We start from the raw sequence: 26,177 nt of genomic DNA on the forward strand, positions 1-26,177 counted from the left end.
ACCCTCTATTGTTTACTACTCCCTTAACTGCCCCCAACACTTTGCATCCTTCATTCACTCTTTGACATACATCTGCTTCCACTCCCCCATTTGCTGCAACAGACCCCAAGTACTTACACTGATCCACCTCAAGTAACTCTCCATTCAACATGATATTCAACCTCGCACCACCTTCCCTTCTCGTACATCTCACAACCTATTCTTACCCACATGTACTCTCAACTTCCTTCTTTCACACACCCTTCCAAATTCTGTCACTAATCGGCCAAGCTTCTCTTCTATGTCCGCAACCGGTACAGTATCATCCGTAAACAACAACTGATTTACCTCCCATTCATGGTCATTCTCGTCTATCAGTTTCAATCCTCGTCCCAGCATTCGAGCATTCACCTCTCTCACCACTCCGTCAACATACAAGTTATACAACCACAGCAACATCACACATCCCTGTCTCGGCCCCACTCTCTCCGGAAACCAATCGCTCACTTCATTTCCTATCCTAACACATGCTTTACTACCTTTGTAGAAACTTTTCACTGCTTGCAACAACCTTCCACCAACTCCATATAACCTCATCACATTCCACATTGCTTCCCTATCAACTCTATCATACGCTTTCTCCAGATCCATAAGCGCAACATATACCTCCTTACCTTTTGCTAAATATATCTGCCTAACTGTAAAAATCTGATTCATGCAACCCCTACCTCTTCTAAAACCACCCTGTACCTTTAAGATTGCATTCTCTGTTTTATCCTTAATCCTATTAATCAGTACTCTACCATACAATTTTCCAAAAACACTCGACAAACTAATACCCCTTGAATTACAACACCCATGCACATCTCCCTTACCCTTATATAGTGGTACATTACGCACACAAACCCAATCTACTGGTACCATTGACAACACAAAACACAGTAAACAATCACAGCAACCATTCAAGTAGAGTCACACCCCCTTCCTTCAACATCTCAGCTCTCGCACCATCCATACCAGATGCTTTAACTACTCTCGTTTCATCTAGTGCTCTCCTCACTTCCTCTCTTGTAATCTCTCTCTCATTCTTATCTCCCATCAGCGGCACCTCAACACCTGCAACAACAATTATATCTGCCTCCCTATTATCCTCAACATTCTGTAAACTTTCAAAATATTCCACCCACCTTTTCCTTGCCTCCTCTCCTTTTAACAACCTTCCATTTCCATCTTTCACTGTCTCTTCAATTCTTGAACCAGCCTTCCTTACTCTCTTCACTTCTTTCCAAAACTACTACCTATTCTCTTCATATGAATGACCCAACCCCTAACCCCACCTCAGGTCAGCTGCCCTTTTTGCCTTACTTACCTTGCGCTTTACTTCCACATTTTTCTCTCTATAGCTTTCATACTTCTCTACACTATCACTCTGCAGCCATTCTTCAAAAGCCCTCTTTTCTTCTTCCACTTTTACCTTCACTCCTTCATTCCACCATTCACTGCCCTTCCTCATGCTGCCTCCAACAAACTTCTTGCCACACACATCACTTGCAATCCCAACAAAATTTTCTTTTACTAACTTCCACTCCTCTAAATTAACGGTTTCTCTTACTTTCACTGCGTCATATGCCATTTTCAACATTTCTTGATAAATACTTTTTACCCCCGGTTTTATTAGCTCTTCAACCTTCACTAGCTCCCTTTTACATCCACCTACTCTATTCCCCCACTCTTTTGCTACGACTAATTTTCCTTCCACCAAAAAATAATCAGACATACCGTTAGCCATACCCCTAGACGTGCACGTCTTTCAATCTTCCAAACATTCTTTTAGTTATCAACACATGATCCATTAACGCCCTTTCTACCACTCTTCCATTTGCCACTCTTACCCATGTATACTTGTTTTTATCTTTCTTATTGAAAAAGCTAGAATTTACCACCATCTCTTGCTCAACACATATCTACCAGTCTCTCACCACTCTCATTTTCACCTGGTACGCCATACTTCCCAATGACATCTTCTACCTCTCCAGCGCCCACTCTAGCATTTAAGTCACCTATAACAACTACGTAATTCCTTCTACCCAGTCCTTCTACACAACTAGTTAATTCATTCCAGAACTCGTTCCGCTCTTCACTTTTCTCGCAACCTGGCCCATATGCACTGACAAAAGCCCAACATTCCCCACCCAACCTAACACTTACCCACATTAACCTAGATGATATCTCCTTCCATTCCACTACTTTACCTGTCATCCATTAACTCAGCAATAAAGCCACACCTTCTCTTGCTTTTCCCCTTTCAATCCCAGACACTCTACCAGACATTTCACCTTTCCCTTTTATCTTTGTCTCACACAAAGCCAAGATATCCATCTTTCTATTCCTAAACATACTTCCAATCTCACATCTTTTACTCTCTACTGTACTTCATCCACACACATTCAAACACCCCAAAACTAGAGTGCGGGGAGCAGTCACTCTCCCCTCCTCTTTGATGTCTCATAGGATTATATTACAGGAGAGGGGGTTCCCAGCCCCTCGTCCCGTCCCTTATAGTGGCCTCTTACGACACGCAAGGATACGTTGGCACTACTCTAATTTATTTTATGCCCCCCGCGGCCACAGGGGGCCCGTAATATTAAATAAAAATGATTGTAATATATAAGTGATAAGATTTCTTTCATGAAATTTAATTGCTCTTATTTCATCATAAGCTTGAGTTATATCCTTGAACCTTAACCTTTGAAAAGTAAAATTCTATTAGTCCAGAATTACAGACTCATTAACTCTCAATAAAGATAACCGTGTCAAAAAGAAATACCGTGGTAAAGTTGATCGGCTTTGAAATGGAGAGCCAATAGTTCTCTCATAATGGGGATTACGTTTTCCCCGTTCATATATAAATATCTATACTTTTGCTTTACTCCAATTATTCCTTCAACACCACCCCTATTTTCAGCTTGCTGTCCAACCTTAATTCCTCTCTACTCCAAAGCCAAATGTAGGAGTTGAGGTATTTCCGAACACATGAGCTTTTGATTTATTAGGCATATTGATATTTCAAGGACAACAATCCCAATAAATTGGCCAGCCATGGAACCCAGGGATTAACTGGTGCAAGATATAGTACTCAGCATTCTGTCCAGCTTGCCAATCATAATGATTTGTATCCATATAAGGCCTGTTGCATCAAAAGGTCAGGCTTGAGGCCCTTCCACACAAGCAGATGCACGGCAGGCAGACACTATTACCAATTTTGTTTTATGGGTGATGATTAAGAGTGTAGAAGACGGTGTAGTCGAGGAAACAACAGACAAACCACATAAGCGGCTGCCTGTTGTTGAGGCACTGGATAGGTGCCTGACTATTGCCAGTCACAACTCTGACTGCACCCTGTCCGGTGTCATACGTTTGTCTGCTTGTGGCTATTGACTGCCTTGGACTGTTTGAACTGGTAACACTGTTTCAAAGCAAAAGAATTACGGGAGTGGGAAATGATTCCGGGAAAGGCTTCCCCGTTTCTGATTTCCGGACCCGAGCCTGAAGAATAGAGCACCAACACTCTCACACTTGACAAACTAGAGAACCGCAACGAAGACGGTTTCCTTTCCCTGCACACGTTCTAGTCCACAGATTACTCTATAGCAGGACTGTCGGCACCGATATCACCTTGATGTTCAGACGCTACTCCAGGGCGCAGAATAGTAAATCCCAATCAAGTATGGTTGGACTGAATCAGTTACGTTAACGACAGTTTCACAAAGAGTTAGGGGGAGCAGTACTGTAAAAGTCAAAACGTCTTAAAGACCACCGGGAGGTAATACCGTAGAACATTACAATAAAGGATTGACACCGATAGCTTTAGATTGATGTAAATATAAACTTACCCTTAAGTCATATCTCACCTCATGTGATAACTCATTTAGTCATTTCAAAATGTAAAGGTCAAGTTAAAAACATTTAATAATTTTAACCTAAAAATGGCGTTTATTTCCATAAAGTACAACAGGAATTTTCACTTAACTGACACAGGAAAAAACAGCAAAACTACCTAATTGAAATTTGAATAAAGACCGCATGGCATATGAAAAATGAAAAATGCCAAGATAACGGTCAAATAAATTAAATCGTAAATCAATAATCAAATGACTAATCAACCAATGAAAGTAAAAATGGTGACTGAAATAATACCAAAAGTTCTACTCACTACTTTGAACACATTCCTCTCGGGCAATAAAATTTCAAACTTGATAGAGGGGAACGGGAACACAACTTATGTTAATGGGCACGCCACGAATGATTAAACCAGACAGTTTGAACATGACTTCCTACCTAAATGTGCACATCGTCAAAGGTTAGAAAAAAAAAGGGGGGGGACAGTTCCTTGGCCAAGGTTGAGTACCGTTAATTAGTACTCACGCTCTTGAGGGTTGATTGTAGACTAGTGGAAGCATCTTGTGAACTGTTAAGAACACGGTGCATCTTCAGTTCTGCACAGTCGTGTTTTATCTTCGTATGCCTATCTTCTAAATAATGGCTCAAAGTAAGGGATAGTGTTGGTCAGTAACTGCTTGACCAACAGGTAGTTGAACCGATGCCTAAGTTACAACGATGTCTCAGATGAAGAGGCTATGCCTACGTCCGCCTTCCACGCTTCCTGGTTTTTAAGTGGGCCGCTCACACGCTTCTGCCTCCCGCCGCTGAGCTGGTTCGAGCCGGTCGAGTCTTCTTCTTCAAATTTCCATGAGTACGTGGTTTGCTGAAGGGTGCTTTTTATAAATACAAGGATCATTCTTGAAATTCCAGGGGATAGTAATTATAAAGAAATCCTACTGTCTGGTTTATAAAAATTATATTTAATATACATACAAAAAAATTAAGTGGTGTTTAGTGATGTTCAATAACACAGGAAAAAATCCTAGCTAAACAGACTCATAAATAGGTACTGAGATGTAAATAGCAATAAGCTAAGATCAATGAGTTACGTAAATTAAAGTTACTTAAATACAAACCAATTGTGGTTAAACATCCAAAGCTCCAAGAGCATTTGGAACAGAACGTAACCAAGCGCTGTCTTTGAAAATTGTCGACGGTCGGTTGCATCGTCAGAGCAATGTACTGTGAGCTCACGAAATGAGAGAAAATCATCTACAGAGGAATGAGGTGATGAAAGGTAAAGCATTATAGGGGAATGATAGACATGTTAGCAGCAATGAATATTTAAGGTTATAATAATGAAGGTTACACAGGAAACAAAAGAAAAAAAGAGATGAGTAAAACCCAGAAAATAAACAAAAAAATAAAAAATGGAATAACGGGGGTGACTAAAATAAAGCATGGAAAGAATTTCCACACCCTGCCAAGTAAGAGCGAGAGAGAAAGGGAGGTCCACTAACAATAGGTGGAGGGTACGGAAGGAAGGGGGCATTCCCCATCCCCTTCAAATTTACGGCACTTTCTGGAATAAGGCACAGGCGTCATCTGCCGACGCCCTACGAGGTTGCCTTCGAGAGGACACAGAATCGGGTTTGGGAAGAGGGGCGACATCATCAGAAGAATCGTCATTTAGAGGGTCCTCTGAGGGAGGATCTGGTAACTGGGGTGTCGTGAGCGAATCAGGACCACCTTGCTCCAGTTCAGTGATATAGGGACCTGCAACATTTATCTCCAATGGGATAAGACGGTTAATGGGACGCACATATATTCCATGAGGGGTGCGCACCTTCACAGATCTAATATGACCATCTTGACCGGGGTAGGTTTCAAGAATACGGGCCATGGGATAATCTTCCCGATTTACTTCATCCAAAATTAACAAACATAAATCTCCAATTTTAGGAGGCACAGGGTGGATACGATTATTTTTTATGTGACGTTCATGAAGGGAATTGACATAATCCTGGATCCATCATTTTAAAAACACTTGCAACATGTTCGTGAGTTTCTGATAACTAGCCGGGAGGCTGTTCCCTTCCCTATATGTGGGGTCATTGAGGTCGGTCATAAAGACCTGAGGAACAAGTGAGAGGGTTCGACCGTAAAGCAGATGACTCAGAGTCAAGGGGGTATCAGTAACGTCATTGACATCCAAGTAAACTAAAGGTCTATCGTTGATGACGCATTCGGCTTCTTGTACCAAAGTGACAAATTCATTATAGGTAGGATACAAGTGATACATGGCTTTCCTTAAATTAAGTTTGGTGAAGCCTATTAGCCTTTCATAAAAACCTCCCTGCCAAGGGACACGGGGAGTGATGAATTTCCAGGTCAGGTTATGGGAAGATTTTAACCCATCAATTACAGGGTGATGCATAAGTTCAGTTAGAAGAGTTTGACCAGCTTGGAAAGTGGAAGCATTATCAGAGACGATACAGTGTGGCATACCAAATCGAGCGGCAAATCTGCGCACTGCTTGCACAAATTCGATGACCATTAATGAAGTTGTGACTTCTAGAGCTTTGGCTCTGGTTGCTGCGCAGGTGAAAAGCAAGATGTAAACAAAATCTACATGTGAACTGTATACCTTAAAAGCTCCAGTGAAATCTAAGCCAGTTACTCGGAAGGGCACTCTTGAAATGAGGCGATTGGGATGATACTGGGCTAATGGAGGCATTGGGTACGGGGCCGCTTGCACCCTCCGGCAATGGATGCAACGGCGCAAAATTTTCTTGATATACTGCCACATTTGGGGAACCCAAAATTGTTTACGCAATTCAACAAGGAGTGTTGAAGTATTACAGTGCAGCAAACGTTCATGCCAATGTCTGATGATAAGTGTCCAAAGGGCACAATGATGTTCCAGCAAAATGGGATCTACATAATCTAATTCCACGGGGGCATTACTGAGACAGGAACTAGCTTTGAGAAGACCTTGGTTATCCTGGTAAGGTTTACGTTGGCCGATGAAAGCTCGTTTGTCCGAATTGAGACAAACGTCTTCACCTTGCACCTGCTTCAGAATGTTAGGATAACTTTGGGCCTGGGAACATTTCAACATAACTGTTAAGGGTGGAAGGTTGAATTTATTGGTTAGATTAGGGTAATGTTGTGACAAGGGTTGTATCCATTGGGGAATTAAACGAAGGAGTGCAGTGTAGCACTTGATCGCGTCGTCAAGGGAGCTGTAATGATCAAACAGTAGTACTCCGGGGGGATGGAGCCAAATAGGGCATGCACATATCTTCGGGTTAATAGAGAACCTGCTTTGATCGGGGTACTCTGAAGGGTTACTGAGCCAAGGAGGGCCTTGTAGCCAAAATTTATTCTTAAGAATATGCCTGACAGCGACACCACGCGATGCCAGGTCCGCAGGATTGCTACTAGTGGGGACATGCTTCAGGTTAAGATTACAAGTTAATTTAATGTTGATCATCTTCTCCACATGGTTAAGGACATAAGGGGAGTTACTTTTAGAATTATGGACCCACTGGAGGGCAGTTGAAGCGTCGGACCAAACAGTGACCGAAGCGTATATGCCAGGCCGCAGTTCTGACAAGTGTTTGGCTAAACGACAGCCCAGTAAGAGCGCAGTTAACTCAAGTTTGGGAATGGTTAAACTTTAATCCATTTCCAACATACGTTTAGGGCCGACTCGGGCTTTAGCCATAAGGAGGCGAGAATTACCTTCCTGGGTGACTATTTAAGCAGCTACTCCGAAAGCGAGCTTGGAGGCATCGGCAAAAATGAGCAATGCTCGTTGACTGCCATCATGCGCATTACGAGGGACTTTAATTTGTTCAAGACCTTTGTACCTTTTGATGATATCACTTAGTTCTTGAACTTGCTCAGGGTCAATAGGGGTGTCCCAGCCCTTGTCAGTCATCCACAGTTTTTGAATGAAAAGTTTGCCTAGAATTGTAAAAGAAGAAATAAGACCAATAGGGTCATAAATGGAAGAAAACAAGGACACGACCTTTCTTTTAGTGTTGATGCGGGAATAACTTATCTCTAATTCAGGGGGTAATTTAACATTCAAGGTATCATTAATAGTATCCCATTCAAGACCATTTAAGATGCGTCTTAATTCAGCCTCGGTTGATAATAATAAAGCAACCGAGAGTTTTATTCTATTCCTATAATAGAAGCTTGAACATGTAAAAATGTCCAAAGCATGAGAAGGTAACTTCTAAAAGTTTCCCTTTCATTCTTACGGATATACAAACTTTGAATCCTTATAGTCGAAGTCGACACTTTCCCTGCAGGGGACAGGAAGCCCTAAGCTAGTTCCAAGCTTAGTGGATGAGACAAATAACAGTAATGTCATATGTACAGGTCTAGCAGACCATATAAGGAACTCATTCAAAGTAAAGGCACTTACACAAACCCACAGATATAGTACTTTCATGTTAATTCTCTGGTATGCTTCCATCAGGACGACATGGCCGAGCCCAAAAAACCAATTTTGAGCAAAGCGAAAAATTTATTTTTGGGTGAGATAGCCATATTGTCCTGATGGACCCACCCTTCTTTCTGGATGACCTCACCTGAAACTGCTCTATCTGCGGCTATTCCCGCTTAAATGCAGCAAGGGAATGGCGACCGGTGGTAGTACGGAGATGAGGTCCACCGGGTGCCCCCTTTCGTTCGCCACTCTTCCCCCTCAAAGAGTTAAATCTATTCGGGGTGAAGATTGCTATGTGTCGTATCTAAAAAATACGTCCCCTGATACTATGCGACATCCTTAAATTTATATTATGGATGAATTGTGCCAGGAGTTAGAATTCTGGAAACCTTCAGCTTATTTCTCTGGGAGTATCACTGTAGCAAATATCCCTTAGAAAGGCTACCTAAAGGAACCTTCCATCAGGAAAACATGGCTATCTCACCCAAAAATAGATTTTTCGCTTTGCTCAAAATCCGTTATAAATATATGGTACAGTATATAAATAAATATATATATATATATATATATATATATATATATATATATATATATATACACATATATATATGTATATACAGTATATACTGTATATATATATGTATATATATATATATATATATATATATATATATATATATATATATATATATATATACAGTGGTACCTCTACATACGAATTTAATTCGTTCCACAACCAACTTCGGATGTAGAAAATGATCGGATGTAGAAACGAATTTTCCCATAAGAATACATAGTAATTCATTTAATTCGTACCTCAGCCTAAAAACCCATAATAAATCCTTAATAAATGGCTACACACTGTAATTACACATAATAAAATAACTGCATAATATGAAAGAAGCATGTAAAAAAGATAATTATAAAGAAATAATAAATAAAAAATGTGTTTTATTGCCACTTTACCTTAGAGACAGGCCAACGCAGGTGTAGGATTTGCTACGCCTGGAGGAGACGGACGATCGGCGAGAAGGTAGACATGGTGTCAACATGTTCTTTAAATAAATACTCTCTCTCTCTCTCTCTCTCTCTCTCTCTCTCTCTCTCTCTCTCTCTCTCTCTCTCTCTCTCTCTTGTTCTTCTTCACTGTTAGTGTAGAGACGTCTATTAATTTTTTCTGAGAGAGAGAGAGAGAGAGAGAGAGAGAGAGAGAGAGAGAGAGAGAGAGAGAGAGAGAGAGAGAGATTAAACAAAAATGTGTTGTGTACATATGATTTTTAACAGCGTTAACGAGTTGAAAGACAGTTAATAAAAAACAATATCAGCGAATCTGAATTCCTTTATTAACTAAAACAAATATTGATACAAACACACTCGTGTGCGTATGCGCAAACACACACACACACGCACGAGGAGACACGATCGGCGAGGAGGTAGAGATGGTGACTGCGATAACATACCGTAACTTACACTACGGAAATTTTAATCTAACTTAGCTTAATTATTTTTTTTTTATTTTTATATTTCATATTTTTTACATCTTTTTTCTTTTGATTTTTTATTTTCATCACTTTCAGTGACGAGTTACGGTATGTTATCGCAGTCACCATCTCTACCTCCTCCCCGACCGTCTCTCTTACTGCGTAGCAATTTTTGCACCTGTGTGTGTGTGTTTGTGCATACGCACACAAGTGTGTTTGTATCAATATTTGTTTTAGTTAATAAAGGAATTCAGATTAGCTGTTATTACTTTCTTAGTTACATTTAATTGTTTTTCAACTCGTTGACGCTGTTAAAAATATTATGTACGCTAAACACATTTTTGTTTAATCTCTCTCTCTCTCTCTCTCTCGGAAAAAAAAATAATAGACATATCTAACACTATAACAGCGAAGAAGAACGAGAGAGAGAGAGAGAGAGAGAGAGAGAGAGAGAGAGAGAGAGAGAGAGAGAGAGAGATTTTATTTAAAGAACATGTTAATGCTATGTTTAGAGAGACACAGAAAAAGAGAGAAGTCTTATTTAAAAGAGCTTGTTAATGCTATCATGGTTTTCTTTGCTTCACTTTTTTCTTTCTTTCTGTTCATCACGCTGGCCCTTCCCACAATTGATCGTTGCCAACAATCTCTTTGTCCTTTATCCCTATCAACAAAAGGCGTTCTATCTCTTCCAGGGTATTGCTACGATGTCTTGTAATAATGGTGAACCCCTTTGATGGTTATTTGCTTTAATGGCTGCCTTCAGCTTGATGATCCTCGAGATCATAGGCCTATTCCGGCCATATTGTTTAGCCATACAGTATCACTCACATGCACACTGCTCTCATGTTTTTCTATAATTACTTGCTTAAATTCTAATGAAAGAATTGCCTTCTTCCTGTACTGAAATTTGGCTTCTTAGGCACCATGATTATAGGTAAAATCAAAAAGGAAATGTGAGAAAAGGAAGAAAATAAGCACTGTTAATAACAGACCAAACAGAAGACAACCACACGATACACACAAGAATAGAGAACTGAGCACTCGACGCTCAATGGCGTAATGTTTACTTCGTGTGTCGAAATAAAATTCGGGTGTAGAGTCAAAAGTTTGCTCGAATTTTACTTTGGATGTTGGAAAATTCGGATGTAGATACGTTCGTGTGTAGAGGTTCCACTGTATATATATATATATATATGTATATTTATAAATATATATATATATATATATATATATATATATATCAAGACCCCATCGGCGGAGCTTCCCAGCGCCGGCGGAAGAGGGCAATGCCTGTCGGGCAGGCAACAAGGCGGGCCTTGACATAACAAGAACCCGGCAGCCCGATGCAACCAACATCGGAGAAACCGCCTGTCTCATATGTCTTGAGCCGCGGTGAAAATGATGTGGGCCAAGTGTGTGTGCGTGGCCGTTGCAAACCCACGACCACCCAAAACAATATACCTAGCTACTGGCATTCTGTCGCTTCCTCCACCCTTCTTCATCTCTTTCTCACCATCATCATCATCATCACCACCAGCAAGTCCTGCGGCGACAGCACCGTGGGTGAAGGGGGCAGGCCTGGATAGCTGGAAGCCCTTAGCCCACGACTGCACTCAGACGGCGAGTCTAAGAATCAGTCGCTCTCTGGTGACGGTGCAGTGACACAAGAGTTCGGCAGCTGGACCCGTGACTGGGCTGGCCTATTGAGGACACCGCAGCCCACCCCACATGGGGAGGCCCCTAGAAAAGGTGGGGTAAACATCGGACACGGCAAACCCGTCTGGTCAGCTCACCGCGGCTGGCGGACATCCCACTAATGCGGTCGAAATAACAAGAAAAAAATATTAACCTTAGGTGCGTGGAACATCCGCACCCTCCAAGACGTGACGAACACCAAACGCCCGGAACGACGTACAGCCCTCGTCTGCAAGGAGCTAGCCCGCTTCAATGTTGATGTGGCGGCTCTTAGCGAGACCAGACTACCCGAAGAGGGCAACATCAGGGAAGCTAGAACAGGCTACACCATCTTCTGGAAAGGCAAGGCCCTAGAGGAGCCTCGCATCCACGGTGTCGGCTTCGCCATCCGTTCCCAGCTAGTGCAGCAGCACAACCTCGCTCCCAAGGCCATCAGTGAGCGCCTGATGACTGTCCGCATCCCCATCACGCGGGACAGACATCTCACCCTGATCTCTGTCTACGCCCCGACTATGACCTCAACCGATGATAACAAAGCTGCCTTCTACACCCAGCTCGACCGCACCATCCAGGCAGTGCCCGCCAATGACAAGCTCGTTGTGCTTGACGACTTTAATGCCCGAGTAGGCAAAGACCATCGCCTGTGGGAGGGAATCATCGGCCGCCATGGCATTGGAAATTGCAACGCCAATGGCCAACTCCTACTGGGTCTGTGTGCAGAACACCAACTTGTGGTAACCAACACCATCTTCCAGTTACCAAAGCGACAAAAGACCACATGGAGACACCCACGGTCTAAACACTGGCACACCCTGGACTACGTCCTGACCAGAGCCAGAGACCGAGGAGACGTCCGCATCACCCGATCCATGCCCGGAGCGGACGACTGCTGGACGGACCACAGACTCCTCATCTCCCGACTCTCCGTGACGACCCTACGACCACCCAGAAGGGCACCTGACAGCGTACCACACCAACGCTTTGATTGTAGTAAGCTCCGCAACCCACAGGTGGCACAGAACTACAAGGAGGCCTGCGAACAATACCTCGCAGACCCTGTGGGTCAGGCCACTGTCGAGCACCACTGGACCACCCTCAGAAACGCCATGGCCCGTGCCGCGGAGGAAACACTAGGCTACACCACCAACAAACGGCAGGATTGGTTTGATGAGAATGATGCTACCATCTCTCTTCTCATTGAAACCAAACGACAAGCACGCCTGACTTTGGAAAACCAACCAACAGCAGCTAACAAATGTGCTCACAAGGTGGCTGAAGCTGGTTGCCAAAGAGGTATCCGTGAAGCCCAGAACACCTGATGGCAAAGAAAAGCTGCAGAAATACAGAGTTTCGCTGACCAACGTGACCTGCGCAGCTTCTATGCAGCAACAAAAGAAATATTCGGTCGAACACGGTCATCAGTGGGCAGCCTGAAGGACGCGGATGGGGCCACGACCATCACCGACAGCGAGGGCATCCTGGCCAGGTGGAGGTCTCACTTTGAGAACCTCCTCAATGACCAAGCAGACACCCCAGACGATCTCCTGCGAATGACCCCGCAGCATCCCGTCCGTCACTGGATGGCACTACCACCCTCCATCCATGACTTCAACAAGGCCCTGCAGCGCATGAAGCCCGGCAAAGCCCCAGGGCCAGACAACATCCCGTTGGAGCTCCTCACTCACGGTGGCCCCGGCTTGAGGAACCGTTTGATGCTCCTTATACTGAAAATATGGGAGACCAAGACCCCCCCCCCAGTGACTTCAGCGATGCAAACATCGTTACCATCTTCAAGAAGGGAGACAGGGAGAACTGTAACAACTACCGGGGAATATCACTACTAAGCATCGCGAGTAAGATTTTCGCTCGGATTCTCCTTGACCGCCTCCTTATTCTCGCAGAAGACGTCCTGCCAGAGTCCCAGTGCGGCTTTCGACCTTCCCGCGGGACCATAGACATGATCTTCTGTGCGCGACAACTACAAGAGAAGAGCCTCGAACAACAACAGCCCATAATGTTCATCTTCTGGGATTTGAAAAAGGCCTTCGACAAAGTACCTCGACCTGCCATGTGGGCTGTCCTCAAAAGATATGGCTGCCCACCCGATTTTGTCAAGCTGGTGCGTGCCCTCCATGATGGAATGGTTGGGAGAGTCTGCCACCAGAACTCTCTTTCAGACCCATTCCCCATCAACGGCGGCCTGAAGCAGGGCTGTGTTCTGGCCCCGACGTGTTTCTCGCTATACACCGCAGCAATGCTCAACGAGATTCCCCCAGACACACCCTCAGTCGACCTACGTTTCCGCATGGATGGAGGCGCTTTCAACCTCGCTAGACTCCGCGCCAGAACCAAGACCACCTTGTGTGCAGTGCGAGAACTGCAGTATGCTGACGACAATGCCACCCCAGGTCAGACGGCAGAGGACCTGCAGTCGTTAGCTGATGCATACAACTCTGCCTACGAACGTTTTGGGATGCAAGTCAACTCAGACAAAACCAAGACCCTCGTCCAACATCCACCAGGACTGATGCTCCCCAACTTCAATACCACAGTGAATGACCAACCGTTAGAACAGGTGGACCAGTTCTCCTACCTAGGGAGCATCCTAACATCAGCTCCCACAAGCAAAAAGGACGTGGAGAACAGGATCAGGGCAGCCCACTCCGCCTTTGGCCGACTCAACTGCCGCGTATTTAACAACCACGCACTGACAATGACCACCAAAATAATGGTGTTCAGGGCAGTAGTCCTCTCCACGCTCCTGTATGCATGTGAAACATGGACGCTATATAGAAATGATATTAAAATCCAAGAACGCTTCCAACAAATGAAACTGAGGCAGATCTTGAAAATCCCCTGGGAGAGCCACACCACCAACATTGAAGTCTTGGAACGTGCCTCGCTGACCAGCGTGGAGGCCACCATCATCCACCACCGCCTCCGCTGGATAGGACACGTGCATAGGATGGAACCATCTAGCCTCCCAAAGAAAATATTCTACGGAGAACTGACCCAGGGCACCAGACCACGAGGAGCCCCGAAAATGCGCTATAAAGATCAACTAAAGCGCACCCTGGCTCTAACTGACATCGATCCTTCCTCATGGGAAGAAACAGCCAGGGACAGGAAAACCTGGAGGAGTACAGTACACCATGGCACCGTGGACTTCGAGGAGAGGAGGAGACAAAATGAGGAGGCTAGGAGGAGAAGAAGGAGAGAGCGATTAGAACAGCCCCGCCCACCACCTACCCTCCCTTGTGAACACTGTCCGCGACTCTTCCACCACAGACTAGGACTTAACAGCCACATCAGGCATAAGCACCCACCCCACAGATAGGAGGCTGATGGCTAACGACAGAACCCAATACTCGGACACGAGTGGGCGCCGACGACGACGACGATATAATTTATATATTTATATATATATATATATATATATATATTATATATATATATATATATATATATATATATATATATATGTAATATATATATAATATATAACATATAATACATATTATATAATATATAATATATATATATATATATATATATATATATATATATATATATATATATAGGGATTTTGACGAAGAAAAAATCTATTTCTGGGGAGAGACCTGTGACGGCCGGTGAAAAGTTCTTCTATCTACCTTTTCTGATATAAATCTTCCAAATATACCAGAGAAAAATAAAAGCATGGAATGCAGAGGTTACTACCCTCGCGCGAGCACCTCGTGAGTGTCGTGTCTACATCGGGGGCGTGTGAAAACCACTATTCACAGGCTGTCTTCCAATTAGATAACTCCTTCATCAAAGGGAAGGGCCGTAAAATAGACCCCAGAAACCACACTTGCACCACGCCACCGCCACCTACACGAACACCCTCCAGGTCATCCTTCTGTTTTCGACTTGCCCGCAAAGTTGATAAAATTTTTTGCCCAGTGTTTCTCGAAGTGTTTGTCGTTAATTCAACATGACTGACGTTGCTACTTCACCTTTACCAATGTTAAGTACCATAGTTTATTTTGACAGTTTATTGCAGTACTGGGCATTTGTTCTGTTTCCAGTGTTGTGGATTTTGGTTTTGGAAACGTAGTCTGGGCATACCATCATCAAGGTAGACCTTGGCCATTATGTGAAAAAAAAACATGAGTCAGAAACAGGCAAGGAGAATTTTTACAACACAGTAAATGACATGAGATAACGATTAGTCTAGCACTTTCACATGAGAGAGCTTTATGGAGTTCACGACAAAATACTGTTTACTAAAACAACATAATCTACACACTTAACTAATTAAATTGCTCACCCATGTGAACCATTGCTTCCTGAACCATTGCTAAATACTAAAATGCAAGGAACAGAGGCAGCCACAGGTTCTCTGTACTCTACATCCTGGTCTACCCTATATTTACGTAAAATTTGGTTGCGGTGGCCGATGTGGTAACGTCCCTAACTGGTGAATGCCAGACTGGGGTTCGAGTCCCCCTCAAACTCGTTAGTTTCTTTGGTCGATGCGACCTCACTAGTGAGTTAAGGATGGGGGGTTTGGGGGAGCCTATAGGTCTATCTGCCGAGTCATCAGCAGCCATTGCCTGTCCCTCCTTGGTTCTAGCTTGGATGGAGAGGGGATTTGGGCACTGATCATATGTATAAATGGTCAGTCTCTACGGCATTGTCCTGCTCGATAGGGCAATGTCACTGTTCCTTGCCTCTGCCATTCATGAGTGGGCTTTAAACCTTTAAATGTTCGGTGTTAAACTTACTGCTGAACCATTTCGTATTATCTATATTATTTGGCCATGTCAGCAATTGCTTTAACTGTACGATTTTCATTACAGCCTCGAGTGGTTATGTCCACAACCAATCATTTCAAATAGAGATTGATTTGGTTTTTCATGTCATTGGTAATGCTATCAAAAATTATATATTAAACTGATGAGATACCTTCATTGACATTCTGTTAAGTTCTAATCTAGGTCACAGGAATGTGCATATTAGAGAAAACGATAATCAAAAAGAAAAAAATTTATTTCATAAGCTGAAGACATCCTGAACATCAGCACAATTAAATGAAAAAAAAATATGGATAATCTAAATTAGGTTAAAATTACCAATCCTTATAGCATAGAATATAAAATTTTCTGAGCAATTAAGCCAGTCAAAGAGGCTGGTTTTAAACAAAACAATATAAATAGTTATGAAAGATGCAGTATGAACTTATGCATACTGAAGAAAAAATGAGATGTATATTTCCTTGTGTATGGGAGAAGGACTAATATTTTCAGATGAAATATCAATACAAAGTGTTCTAGCACTAGGATATTTTTGGTTTTGGTTTTTAACTTGGAATGTAACTCCTGTCAAATGACAGTACTATGGGAGCACTATATAAGAACAAATGTCTTAAGTAGAAAATTTTTCACTGAATGTCTGAGAAACTTTGATGATTTTATTTTCATATGTGTTGTTTGCAAAATGCCAACTATTGCTGTTGGTTACAGCTCAACATTAGAGGTACAAAGAGGAGAGATGTAAGTGTGCCCTTTGGTTTTCACAGGCAATTTCATGAAAAACATGGTAATATAAGAAACTATTATAATTCCTCGTGACCAATGTCAGTAGCAGCTTGTAATGGTTTCTCTCTCAAGGGACCAAGAATTTTCTCATGATGATAAGTATGGATTTTGTCCAACATCTCTATCGCCTCTGATGTAGCAAAAGGCTTTATGGCCCTAGACCCATCCGCCTTCCAAACAAGTGTTTCAAACGTCACATCACTAAAAAGAGGCCAATCCTTGTAGGGTAACCTGTTGAGAGTATAAAGGGTTTTTCAGATTTTACTAAGTTAAAAAATCGTAACAATAATAAATTTAATAGCACAAATAAGTACATGTCCACTTCAACAGTAATATATGAGTTAAACTCAGACAACAGGTACTTGAAAAAAATATGGAAATATGACGTTGGCATCATATTGCTAGGAATGCTAATTTTTTAACATTATAAAAAATGATTTAAAAATCCTATTTCTGGATTCATTGTTGGAATTGAATAAACATTAAGATATTAGAACGTCTTAAAATTTTAGCCTTTCACATATGTGACTTAAACTCCTATATCTTGTGGAATATGTAAAGAGAATTTCTTAGCACATGAACTTTATTTGCTGATGATGTATGTATGTATGTATGTATGTATGTATGTATGTATGTATATATATATATATATATATATATATATATATATATATATATATATATGTGTGTGTGTGTGTGTGAGTGTATATATGTATATAGTATATGTATATATATATATATATATATATATATATATATATATATATATATATATATATATGTGTGTGTGTGTGTGTGTGTGTGTATATATGTATATAGTATATGTATATATATATAAATAAATAAATATATATATATATATATATATATATATATATATATATATATATATATATATAGGTAGTAGGTTGGCCAGGGCACCAGCCACCAGTTGAGATACTACCGCTAGAGAGTTTTGGGGTCCTTTGACTGGCCAGACAGTGCTACATTGGATCCTTCTCTCTGGTTCCAGTTCATTTCCCCTTTGCCTACACATACACCGAATAGTCTGGCCTATTCGTTACATATTCTCCTCTGTCCTCATACACCTGACAACACTCGAGATTACCAAACAATTCTTCACCCAAGGGGTTAACTACTGCACTTAGTTGTTCAGTGGCTACATTCCTCATGGTAATGGTAGAAGAGGCTCTTTAGCTATGGTAAGCAGCTCTTCAAGGAGAAGGACACTCCAAAATCAAACCATTGTTCTCTAGTCTTGGGTAGTGCCATAGCCTCTGTACCATGGTCTTCCAGTATCATGGATGAGAGTTCTCTTGCTTGAGGGTATACTCAGGCACACCTTTCTATCTTATTTCTCTTCCTCTTGCTTTGTTTAAATTTTTAGTTTATATAGGAAATATTTATTTTAATGTTACTGTTCCTGAAATATTTTGTTCCTTGTTTCCTTTCCTCACTGGACTATTTTCCCTGTTGGAGCCACCCCTGGGCTTATAACACCCTGCTTTTCCAACTAGGGTTGTAGCTTAGCGCACACACACACACACACACACACACACACACACACACACACACACACACACACACACACACACACATATATATATATATATATATATATATATATATATATATATATATATATATATATAATATATATATATATATATATGCTGTATATATATACAACTTGAGTTGTAGCTTAGCTTGTAATAATAATAACAATAATAATGATAATAATAATGAGAGAGAGAGAGAGAGAGAGAGAGAGAGAGAGAGAGAGAGAGAGAGAGAGAGAGAGAGAGAGAGAGAGAGAGAGAGAGAGAGAGAGAGAGAGAGCAGGTATAAATGCTCCTAAAAGAGGAATAAGTAAATATATATTTTAGAGCTACTTTAAACAATGAACTGGAAGCAGCTGAATAATTTGCACTTTTTAAAAACTGTTTTATCAGTCTGCTCTTCTGTATATGCTTCATGACTAAGTTTGAAGAAGCATGGAATCCCAGAATACTGATTAAAGTGAGAGGCTTAATCAAAGGGACATGCAAAAATAAGAAATAAATTGGATGGGAAGTCATAATGCCAAAATTTCTTAAATTCATCTTCTCTTCTTTATCATCCCATAAATATAACTGTCCCTATGGAATGGCATTATGAGTAATCTTTTGCGCTCGAATTGGTCACAATTGTATAATAGTGTTGATCCTTTTGTTCCTTTGAATGAAAATCTAGTCAACGTAATTGATAAGCGTATCCCTTCTCTTGTGCTAAGGCATTGAGTTAAAGACAAAACCATGGTTCATTGATGATTGTAGACGTGCTTATTTTCAGAAGCAGGAGGCCTATCATCTTAGGAAGGGTAACAGATCAGATTTGCCTTGGAATAACTATACTCGGTTAGAGTTTTTGCTCAGAGAGTTTAAGCTTCAACTGAAAAGGAATACAATTTAGCCATAAAAGAAACCCTTTCTGGTACACCCCAGGAACATAAGTGGTGGGCTACCTTTAAATCTGCCTTCTTTGGCATAGATGCAACAGTTCCTCCTTAACTTAAACCAGATGGCTCAGTCACTCACTGTCCAAAGGAAAAGGCAACCCTTTTGGCCGATGTGCCACCCCGCCCCCAGTAAACAGAGAAATGAAAAACTTGATCTTCCTCATTCTTGCTTTCCTGAGGCTAAACTAACTACAATAGTTTAATTTTTCGATCTCATGAAATTAAAACTCTCTTGATAGACCTTGATGCTTATGGAGGTGTAGACCCAAATGGTATTTCTCATTTGTTTTTTATAAAGACTGCAGATTTCTTAGCTCCAAAGCTATCTGCTCTTTTGCGCAAGTTAGCAAGAATATGAGCTTTTAGCACCTGTTAGAGAATTGGTAATGTTACTCAAGTCCAACTGATTACTACCCAATTTTCATAACTCCCATATTATCTAAAGTTTTTGAACATCTTTTGGAAAAACATTTAAATAGGTTAGCTGAAGGTAATCATATGTTCCCTAGTTTACAATTTAGCTTTCGTAAGGTCTTGGAACATGTGGTGCCCTTCTTACAATCTCCTATGCTGTACAGAAATCCCTTGATTGTGGTCAGGAAGTTATGATTGGCCTTGATGTTAGTGCTGCCTTTGACCATGTTAATCATGAGGCCCTCGTTTTGAAACTTGAACAGTTGAGAGTGGGAGGGTCTTTTCTTAGCATCATTATTATATTTTCAAGTAATAGATTGCAGAATTATTGATGGGCACCTTAATGAGTATAGGAATGTGATATCAGCGGTTCCCCAGGGTAGTGTTCTTGGCCCATTACTTTTCATACTATATACACATGACATGTGGTTTGGCCTAGAAAACAAGCTCATTACATATGGAGATTATACTAATCTCTTTCCATCAATTTTATCTCCTGAATGTGGATCTGAGGTTGCTGAATCCCTTTACAGAGATCTAGCTAAAATTAGTGATTGGTGTAAATTATGGGGCATGAAGCTGTATCTCATAAAAACTCAAAGTATGATTATAAGTAGGTCAAGGACAGTTGCTCCTCAACATCCGGATCTCAGCATTGATAATGTTTCTTTATATCTGTACGTCTTAACATTTTAGTTGTGAATCTCAATAGCATGTTTACTTTTGTGTCTTATTCAATTGCACAAAAAGAAATTGGCTTATTGATAATCTCACGATTTTCAGTGATCAATCTATTCTGAAGAGTTGTTTTAATTCTTTCATTCTACCTTGTTTTAAGTATTGTTTTCCTGTCTGGTCTTCAACTGCTGATTCTCATCTTAATTTGTTAGACAAAAACTTACAGTCTATTAAATTTCTTATTCCTGATCTTCATATCTGTGGTACCATCATTCAATTAGTTCCTTACACATGTTGCATAAGATTTTTCTTGATTCTGACCATCCCTTACATCCAGATCTTCCCAGGCAGTACCATCCTTTTCGTAATAATACTTGGTATACAATTAATTCTAACAGCCATGCATTCTCCATCATGAGGCTCAATACTACAGAGTATTCTATTAATTTTATTTTGCCCCTGTTCGTGTGTGTGTGTGTGTTTATGAACAGTTTCTTGGTTCCAACTGTGACCAAGTTGTTGAATGATCTTCCTAAATGGGGGTGGTTGAATCAGTAGAACTTCTAAGTTCAAACTTGCAGCAAATGTTTTTATATTGAGCAGGCTGGCATAAGTATTTTTTAGTTTATATATAAAAGATGTTTTAATACTGTTCCTGATCTTAAAATATTTTATTTTACATGTTTTTAACTACACATATAGTTGTTTATTTCCTTACATCGCTTCGCTATCTTTACCTCTTGGAGCCCTTGGGGGTTATAGCAACTTGCTTTTCCAACTAGGGTTGTAGTTTAGGTAGTAATAATAATAATGATAATAATAATAATAATAATAATAATAATGATAATGCAAAATCTTAAATTTTACGGTTGATAGTAAATTTTACCATTTATTATTTTTTAATTAAAAAGAGAAAGTAAGAGAATGGTCAACGGTGCTGAAAAAAAATATAAAATTTTAATGACTACTAAACAAGTACATCTACAGTAGTATACTTAGATACACCTAAAATATGCTCTATTAAACATAATTACTTGACTGAGTTAGGTTCTAAAGTTGAAAAGCAAATACATTTCATATAGTCCCGCTCAATCTTGTCAAGTTTCTCTGGTCACTGCAACCTCACCATCTTTGTGAGCTAAGGATTGGGGGTTTGGGGGAGCCTATAGGGCCATCTGCTGAGTCATCAGCAGCCATTGCCTGGCCCTCCTTGGTCCTAGCTTGGATGGAGAGAGGGCTTGGGCACTGATTATATGGTAATATGGTCAGTTTCTTAAGCATTGTCCTGCTTGCTATGGCATTGTAACTGTCCCTTGCCTCTGACATTCATGAACGGTCTTTAAACCTTTAGACTCTAAAGAGATCTTATTACTTTTAAATATTAATTGTCCCAATCTGTATTACAAAACATACCTGCCGTATGCAAAATTTTCAACCACATCTAAAAGCTCTTCACTCATCTCTCTCTGATAAGGATCGAAGGCAAGGTCCACTTCAGGAAGAATATGTAGCACTTCATCGCCATGTCCAACAGCAGGGGGCATTGGTGGAGCAGATGATGGATCGGGGAATCTAACATCAAACAAATTAGGTCCACCTTCGTACTCAAACCTATGGGAGTAACAATTTTAGCAATTTGTATAAATCTAGTTCCCTGAAGTACTTATTGATATAATTTCCTTAATTTCATACGAAAAATAATCTAAAATTCTTTATGTACAGTATTTAGAAGACTGGAAGACTTCATGGCAATTAAACTTGCAGCAAATGTTTTTTATGTTGAACAGGCTAAAATAAGTCTCTTTTTATAGTTTATACACCAAAGATCTATTTTAATGTTGTTAATGTTTTTAAAATATTTTATTTTGATCGTTTATTACTTCTCTTGTTTGTTTATTTGCTTATTTCCTTTCCTCACTGGGCTACTTTTTCCCTGTTGGATCCTTTTCCAACTAGAATTGTAGCTTAGCTAGTAATAACAATTATAATACTACTACTACTACTACTACTACTACTAATAATAATAATAATAATAATAGTAATAGAAATCTAATCATGAAAAGAATGTAAATATGAAAAATTACAAATTCGTAGATAATTTGTATTTTTCCTAACTATACAAACCTTAGCTATTTATTAGGGGTTATACTTTCGGCGGGGGTGAAATGACGAGCCATTAAAATTTTAGCTAGGGTTAACTACCCACACCGCTAGTTAGCGGGAGGTAGGGGGGTAGCTTGCTACCACTCCCCCTCACACACCTGCGATTTAGCTCACTTTGCTTAGAGGTAGGACTTCAAGGGGGATAGGGCTGCCGGGCAAATTTGTATAAATAGCTAAGGTTTTTATAGTTAGGAAAAATACAAATTTGTCATTTGTTCCGTAACTGGAATACAAACCATGCAATTTATTAGGGTTGACTCACCCATTAGGAAGGGAGGACGTCCCTGCCAATCTGGCTTTTGGCTTTACCCAGGGCTCCTTATCTGAGTATATTAGTACTCAAAAATAAGGAGACCCTGCCCTTGCTAAAACCTTGCTACCAAGGTTCATGGCCTACGCAAGCTGTGTGTTGAGACATGCAGAAGTGTGACTGTCTAGGTAAAGTTATTCCGAGTCTATTGTAGGAAAAAACTGATGTAACCAAGACTCTCCCCATACCACTTCGCCAGGGTATGGGGACGCAACAGTATTAGCTTAATACTATGTACACAAGGGAGCACGGTTTACCTGCAGTGGTTTGAGGTCAGCTTATTCAGAGAACCCAGGATGCTGCTTTCCCCACGAGAGGGTAGGATGAAGAAAAGAATAAGAGCCAGTCAAATCTTTTCCTTCACGAAGACTAAAACCGGGTAACAGTGCCCTCAACCTTCTGCTACTTCTCCAATAAAGAGCTTGAGGTATACAACCAGCTGTTGTGCAGCTACCACCGGACCGATAGAGATCGTATCGAGTTCTTGTGGGTCACATCTTGCAGGAGAAAGGTTGTGAAAGTCACCTGGAGCATTTACATCCTATCTTGTAAAACCTGCATCACAGAGTAATCTGCTTGGAAGGGCCAGGGGCATAGCTATGCCCCTGATATCGTGAGTCGTCATGTTGAGATGATGGTTTGGTGATCCTCCTTTAGTCTCTCCCAGTGTTGATGACAAGAGAAGGGACCTGGGTGGGCTGTTGTCGTTCTCTTAAGGTAAAGTCTCATACCTTACCCTGGGTATAGTAACGGATGATCTGGATCGTCCATTACCGAGTGGAGACTTGTGTAGGATCCGTCACCTCTGGAGACTGTGTCTGGTGACATACTCAGGGACGAAACTGAACATTGCCTTTCGCCCTTCTCATTAAAAGGCGATGTCGAAAGAGAGACCATGAAGTCCTTGACTCGTATGGCTGCTGTCAGAGTGTGTAGGAACATTGTCTTCTTAAACCAGGTGGAAATTTGTTGCCTGGTGAAGTGGAACATAAGGAGGTCTCTTTAGAGACCGGAGAATTTGAACCATGTTCCGAGAGGAAGGTCTCAATTCCGACTGGAGAAAGGCAAGTTGCAAGTCCGTATGAGTTAGGAAAGGTCTAGCAATGAGAGGATGTCCCTTCCTTTCAGTTTGAAGGTGAAGGATCAAGGTTGAGTGATCATCTTTACCTATTGAAACTGAAAAGGGGGTCTTTTTCTCTTGCATATACTCGAGGATTCCGCTATTGCTGGAATAGAGGTATCGAGTGGAGAGACACACTTACACATGACACCAACTACACAAGACATTATACTGCCTGGTAGACTGATGCTGAGGAATTCCTCAGATATCTAGACAACCTTTTCGCAACTTATTGCGAAAAGCCTCTGTGGGAGAGGAGGTATTGGGTAGTCTCCAGGCGTACAATCATAGCAAAGCTATAGCTTCTGGTAGGTGTCGAAGTGGGTTGTCTGTGATGTGGAGCGGGTTCTCTTGGAGAAACTATCAGGACCTGCAAAAGGTTTGGAAACTGTTCTGTGTAATGCCATAGTGGAGCTATGAAAGTCCTTGAGAGGCTGACTGATGTTCAAGCCTTCTTGAGTGCCCTTCTCCAGACAAAACAGGGACGAGATGTAAACGTCATTGTTGTACCCACCGTTGTCGGCCTGTTTTTTGCCAGAGCCTTAGGGTCTAGGGCTAGGGAGCAACGGCAGCATGAGGTTCAGGAGCGTTGCGAACAGATCCCTAGTTGAAGGACCCCGTAAAGTCGGGACTTTGTCGGCTACAAGGTGATCCAAAGACCATTCGGTATACAGTACCTTATCTGAGATGCTGTGCACAGATTGTCGGCGGGCACATTCCTCTGGTCTGGAATGAAGCGGGCTGATAGTGGCACCAAATGGACTTTGGCCCATCTTAGTGTTTATACTGTTTGATGGGAAGAGGTTACGAGCAAGTTCCTTCTTGCTTGCCGATGTGAGCCTCTCTGTGGTGTGTGGTATTGTCGCCCATCACATCACTGAGTGGTCTGTTAGGAACCGATGAGGCTGCTGAAGGACCGGAAAGTTGGCCTTCATCTCTTAAGAGATTTAAGTGAAGGTACTTTTGGACTCTGTCCAGAGAGCTGAGGTCGTGTGGTGCAGCACTATGGTTCCTCCTCTCTTCTTTTGATGTGTTCTAAGCACAGCATCAAGTCTGAGGGGTGGGGAAGGATAAGAAGGTTATACCACTCTGTAGATTCTCGACTGACACCCATCCCTTGAGGTTTGTCCAAACTTCTGGTCCCATGGGGGTCAGAATGTCTGGGGGATCGAGGGCCTGATTCCAATCAGACTCTAGTCACTCTGGGATGGGAGTTCTCGTTTTGAGAAAGTTTTGTGGAGATTGGTGTCTAGAATCATTCCCAGATACACCATTCTTCTGGGAGGGAAGTAGGGAAGACTTCCACAGGTGTACCTTGATCACTGGATCTTGGTAAAAAGACTTCAGAAGTTCCAGTGCTAATGCAAGGTTGCCACTGAATCTGCTAAGGTTAGTCAGTCGTCCCAAGAGAGAGGAAACAGAAGCCGATCCTGTGAGATTAGGATGGGTGTAGTGGAAAGACCGAAGCACAGTGCCCTGAACTGGTGTTTCTTGTTTGTCTAGACTGAATCTTCCAACCTTCCTAGATGGATGGTTTGGGCCTGGAAGTATGTGTCCTTTAGGTCCAGTGTCCAAATGAAGACCTGAGGTCTTAGCCCTTGTTCGAACTCCAACATGGTGTGGACATCGACCCAAAGGGACAGCTCCTTGCAGATCCTTTTGCATGGGAGATTGTTGACGCTGGGGGTCTTGACTCGTGGTGTAAAGGATCAGACGCGATACCGTGTAAGGATTCTTCGCTGAGAGAGAATTCATTTAACTGACAGAAGGAAGGCAATGCTTAACCCTACCATGCGCCCTGATGGGATTGATGCTATTCCTTAGAATAGAATCAATCTGGCGAATGTTAATCAATGGTTAACAGTTGGGTATCATGGTTACTGTGCAGTTGGAGAGTGCTCGCAAGTAGTC

General features: G+C 41.6%; 1 protein-coding gene across 5 annotated transcripts in view; it reads right to left on the reverse strand.

Annotated features, from left to right (window-relative positions):
• Positions 1–16,518: 16,518 nt before the first annotated feature.
• LOC137655690 (carboxylic ester hydrolase-like) overlaps positions 16,519–26,177 on the reverse strand; it is a 156,579-nt gene continuing 146,920 nt past the window's right edge. For all 5 annotated transcript variants that reach the window (XM_068389656.1, XM_068389654.1, XM_068389655.1 and 2 more), the window contains exons 11-12: positions 22,087–22,284; positions 16,519–17,315 (exon numbers count right to left, since the gene is read on the reverse strand). In XM_068389656.1, the coding sequence (XP_068245757.1) occupies positions 17,102–17,315; positions 22,087–22,284 (412 nt within the window). In that variant the 3' untranslated portion in view covers positions 16,519–17,101. The remainder of the gene's footprint in view (positions 17,316–22,086; positions 22,285–26,177) is intronic.

This window comes from Palaemon carinicauda, chromosome 16, assembly GCF_036898095.1.
Source record: "Palaemon carinicauda isolate YSFRI2023 chromosome 16, ASM3689809v2, whole genome shotgun sequence".
Taxonomy (NCBI): Eukaryota; Metazoa; Arthropoda; class Malacostraca; order Decapoda; family Palaemonidae; genus Palaemon; species Palaemon carinicauda.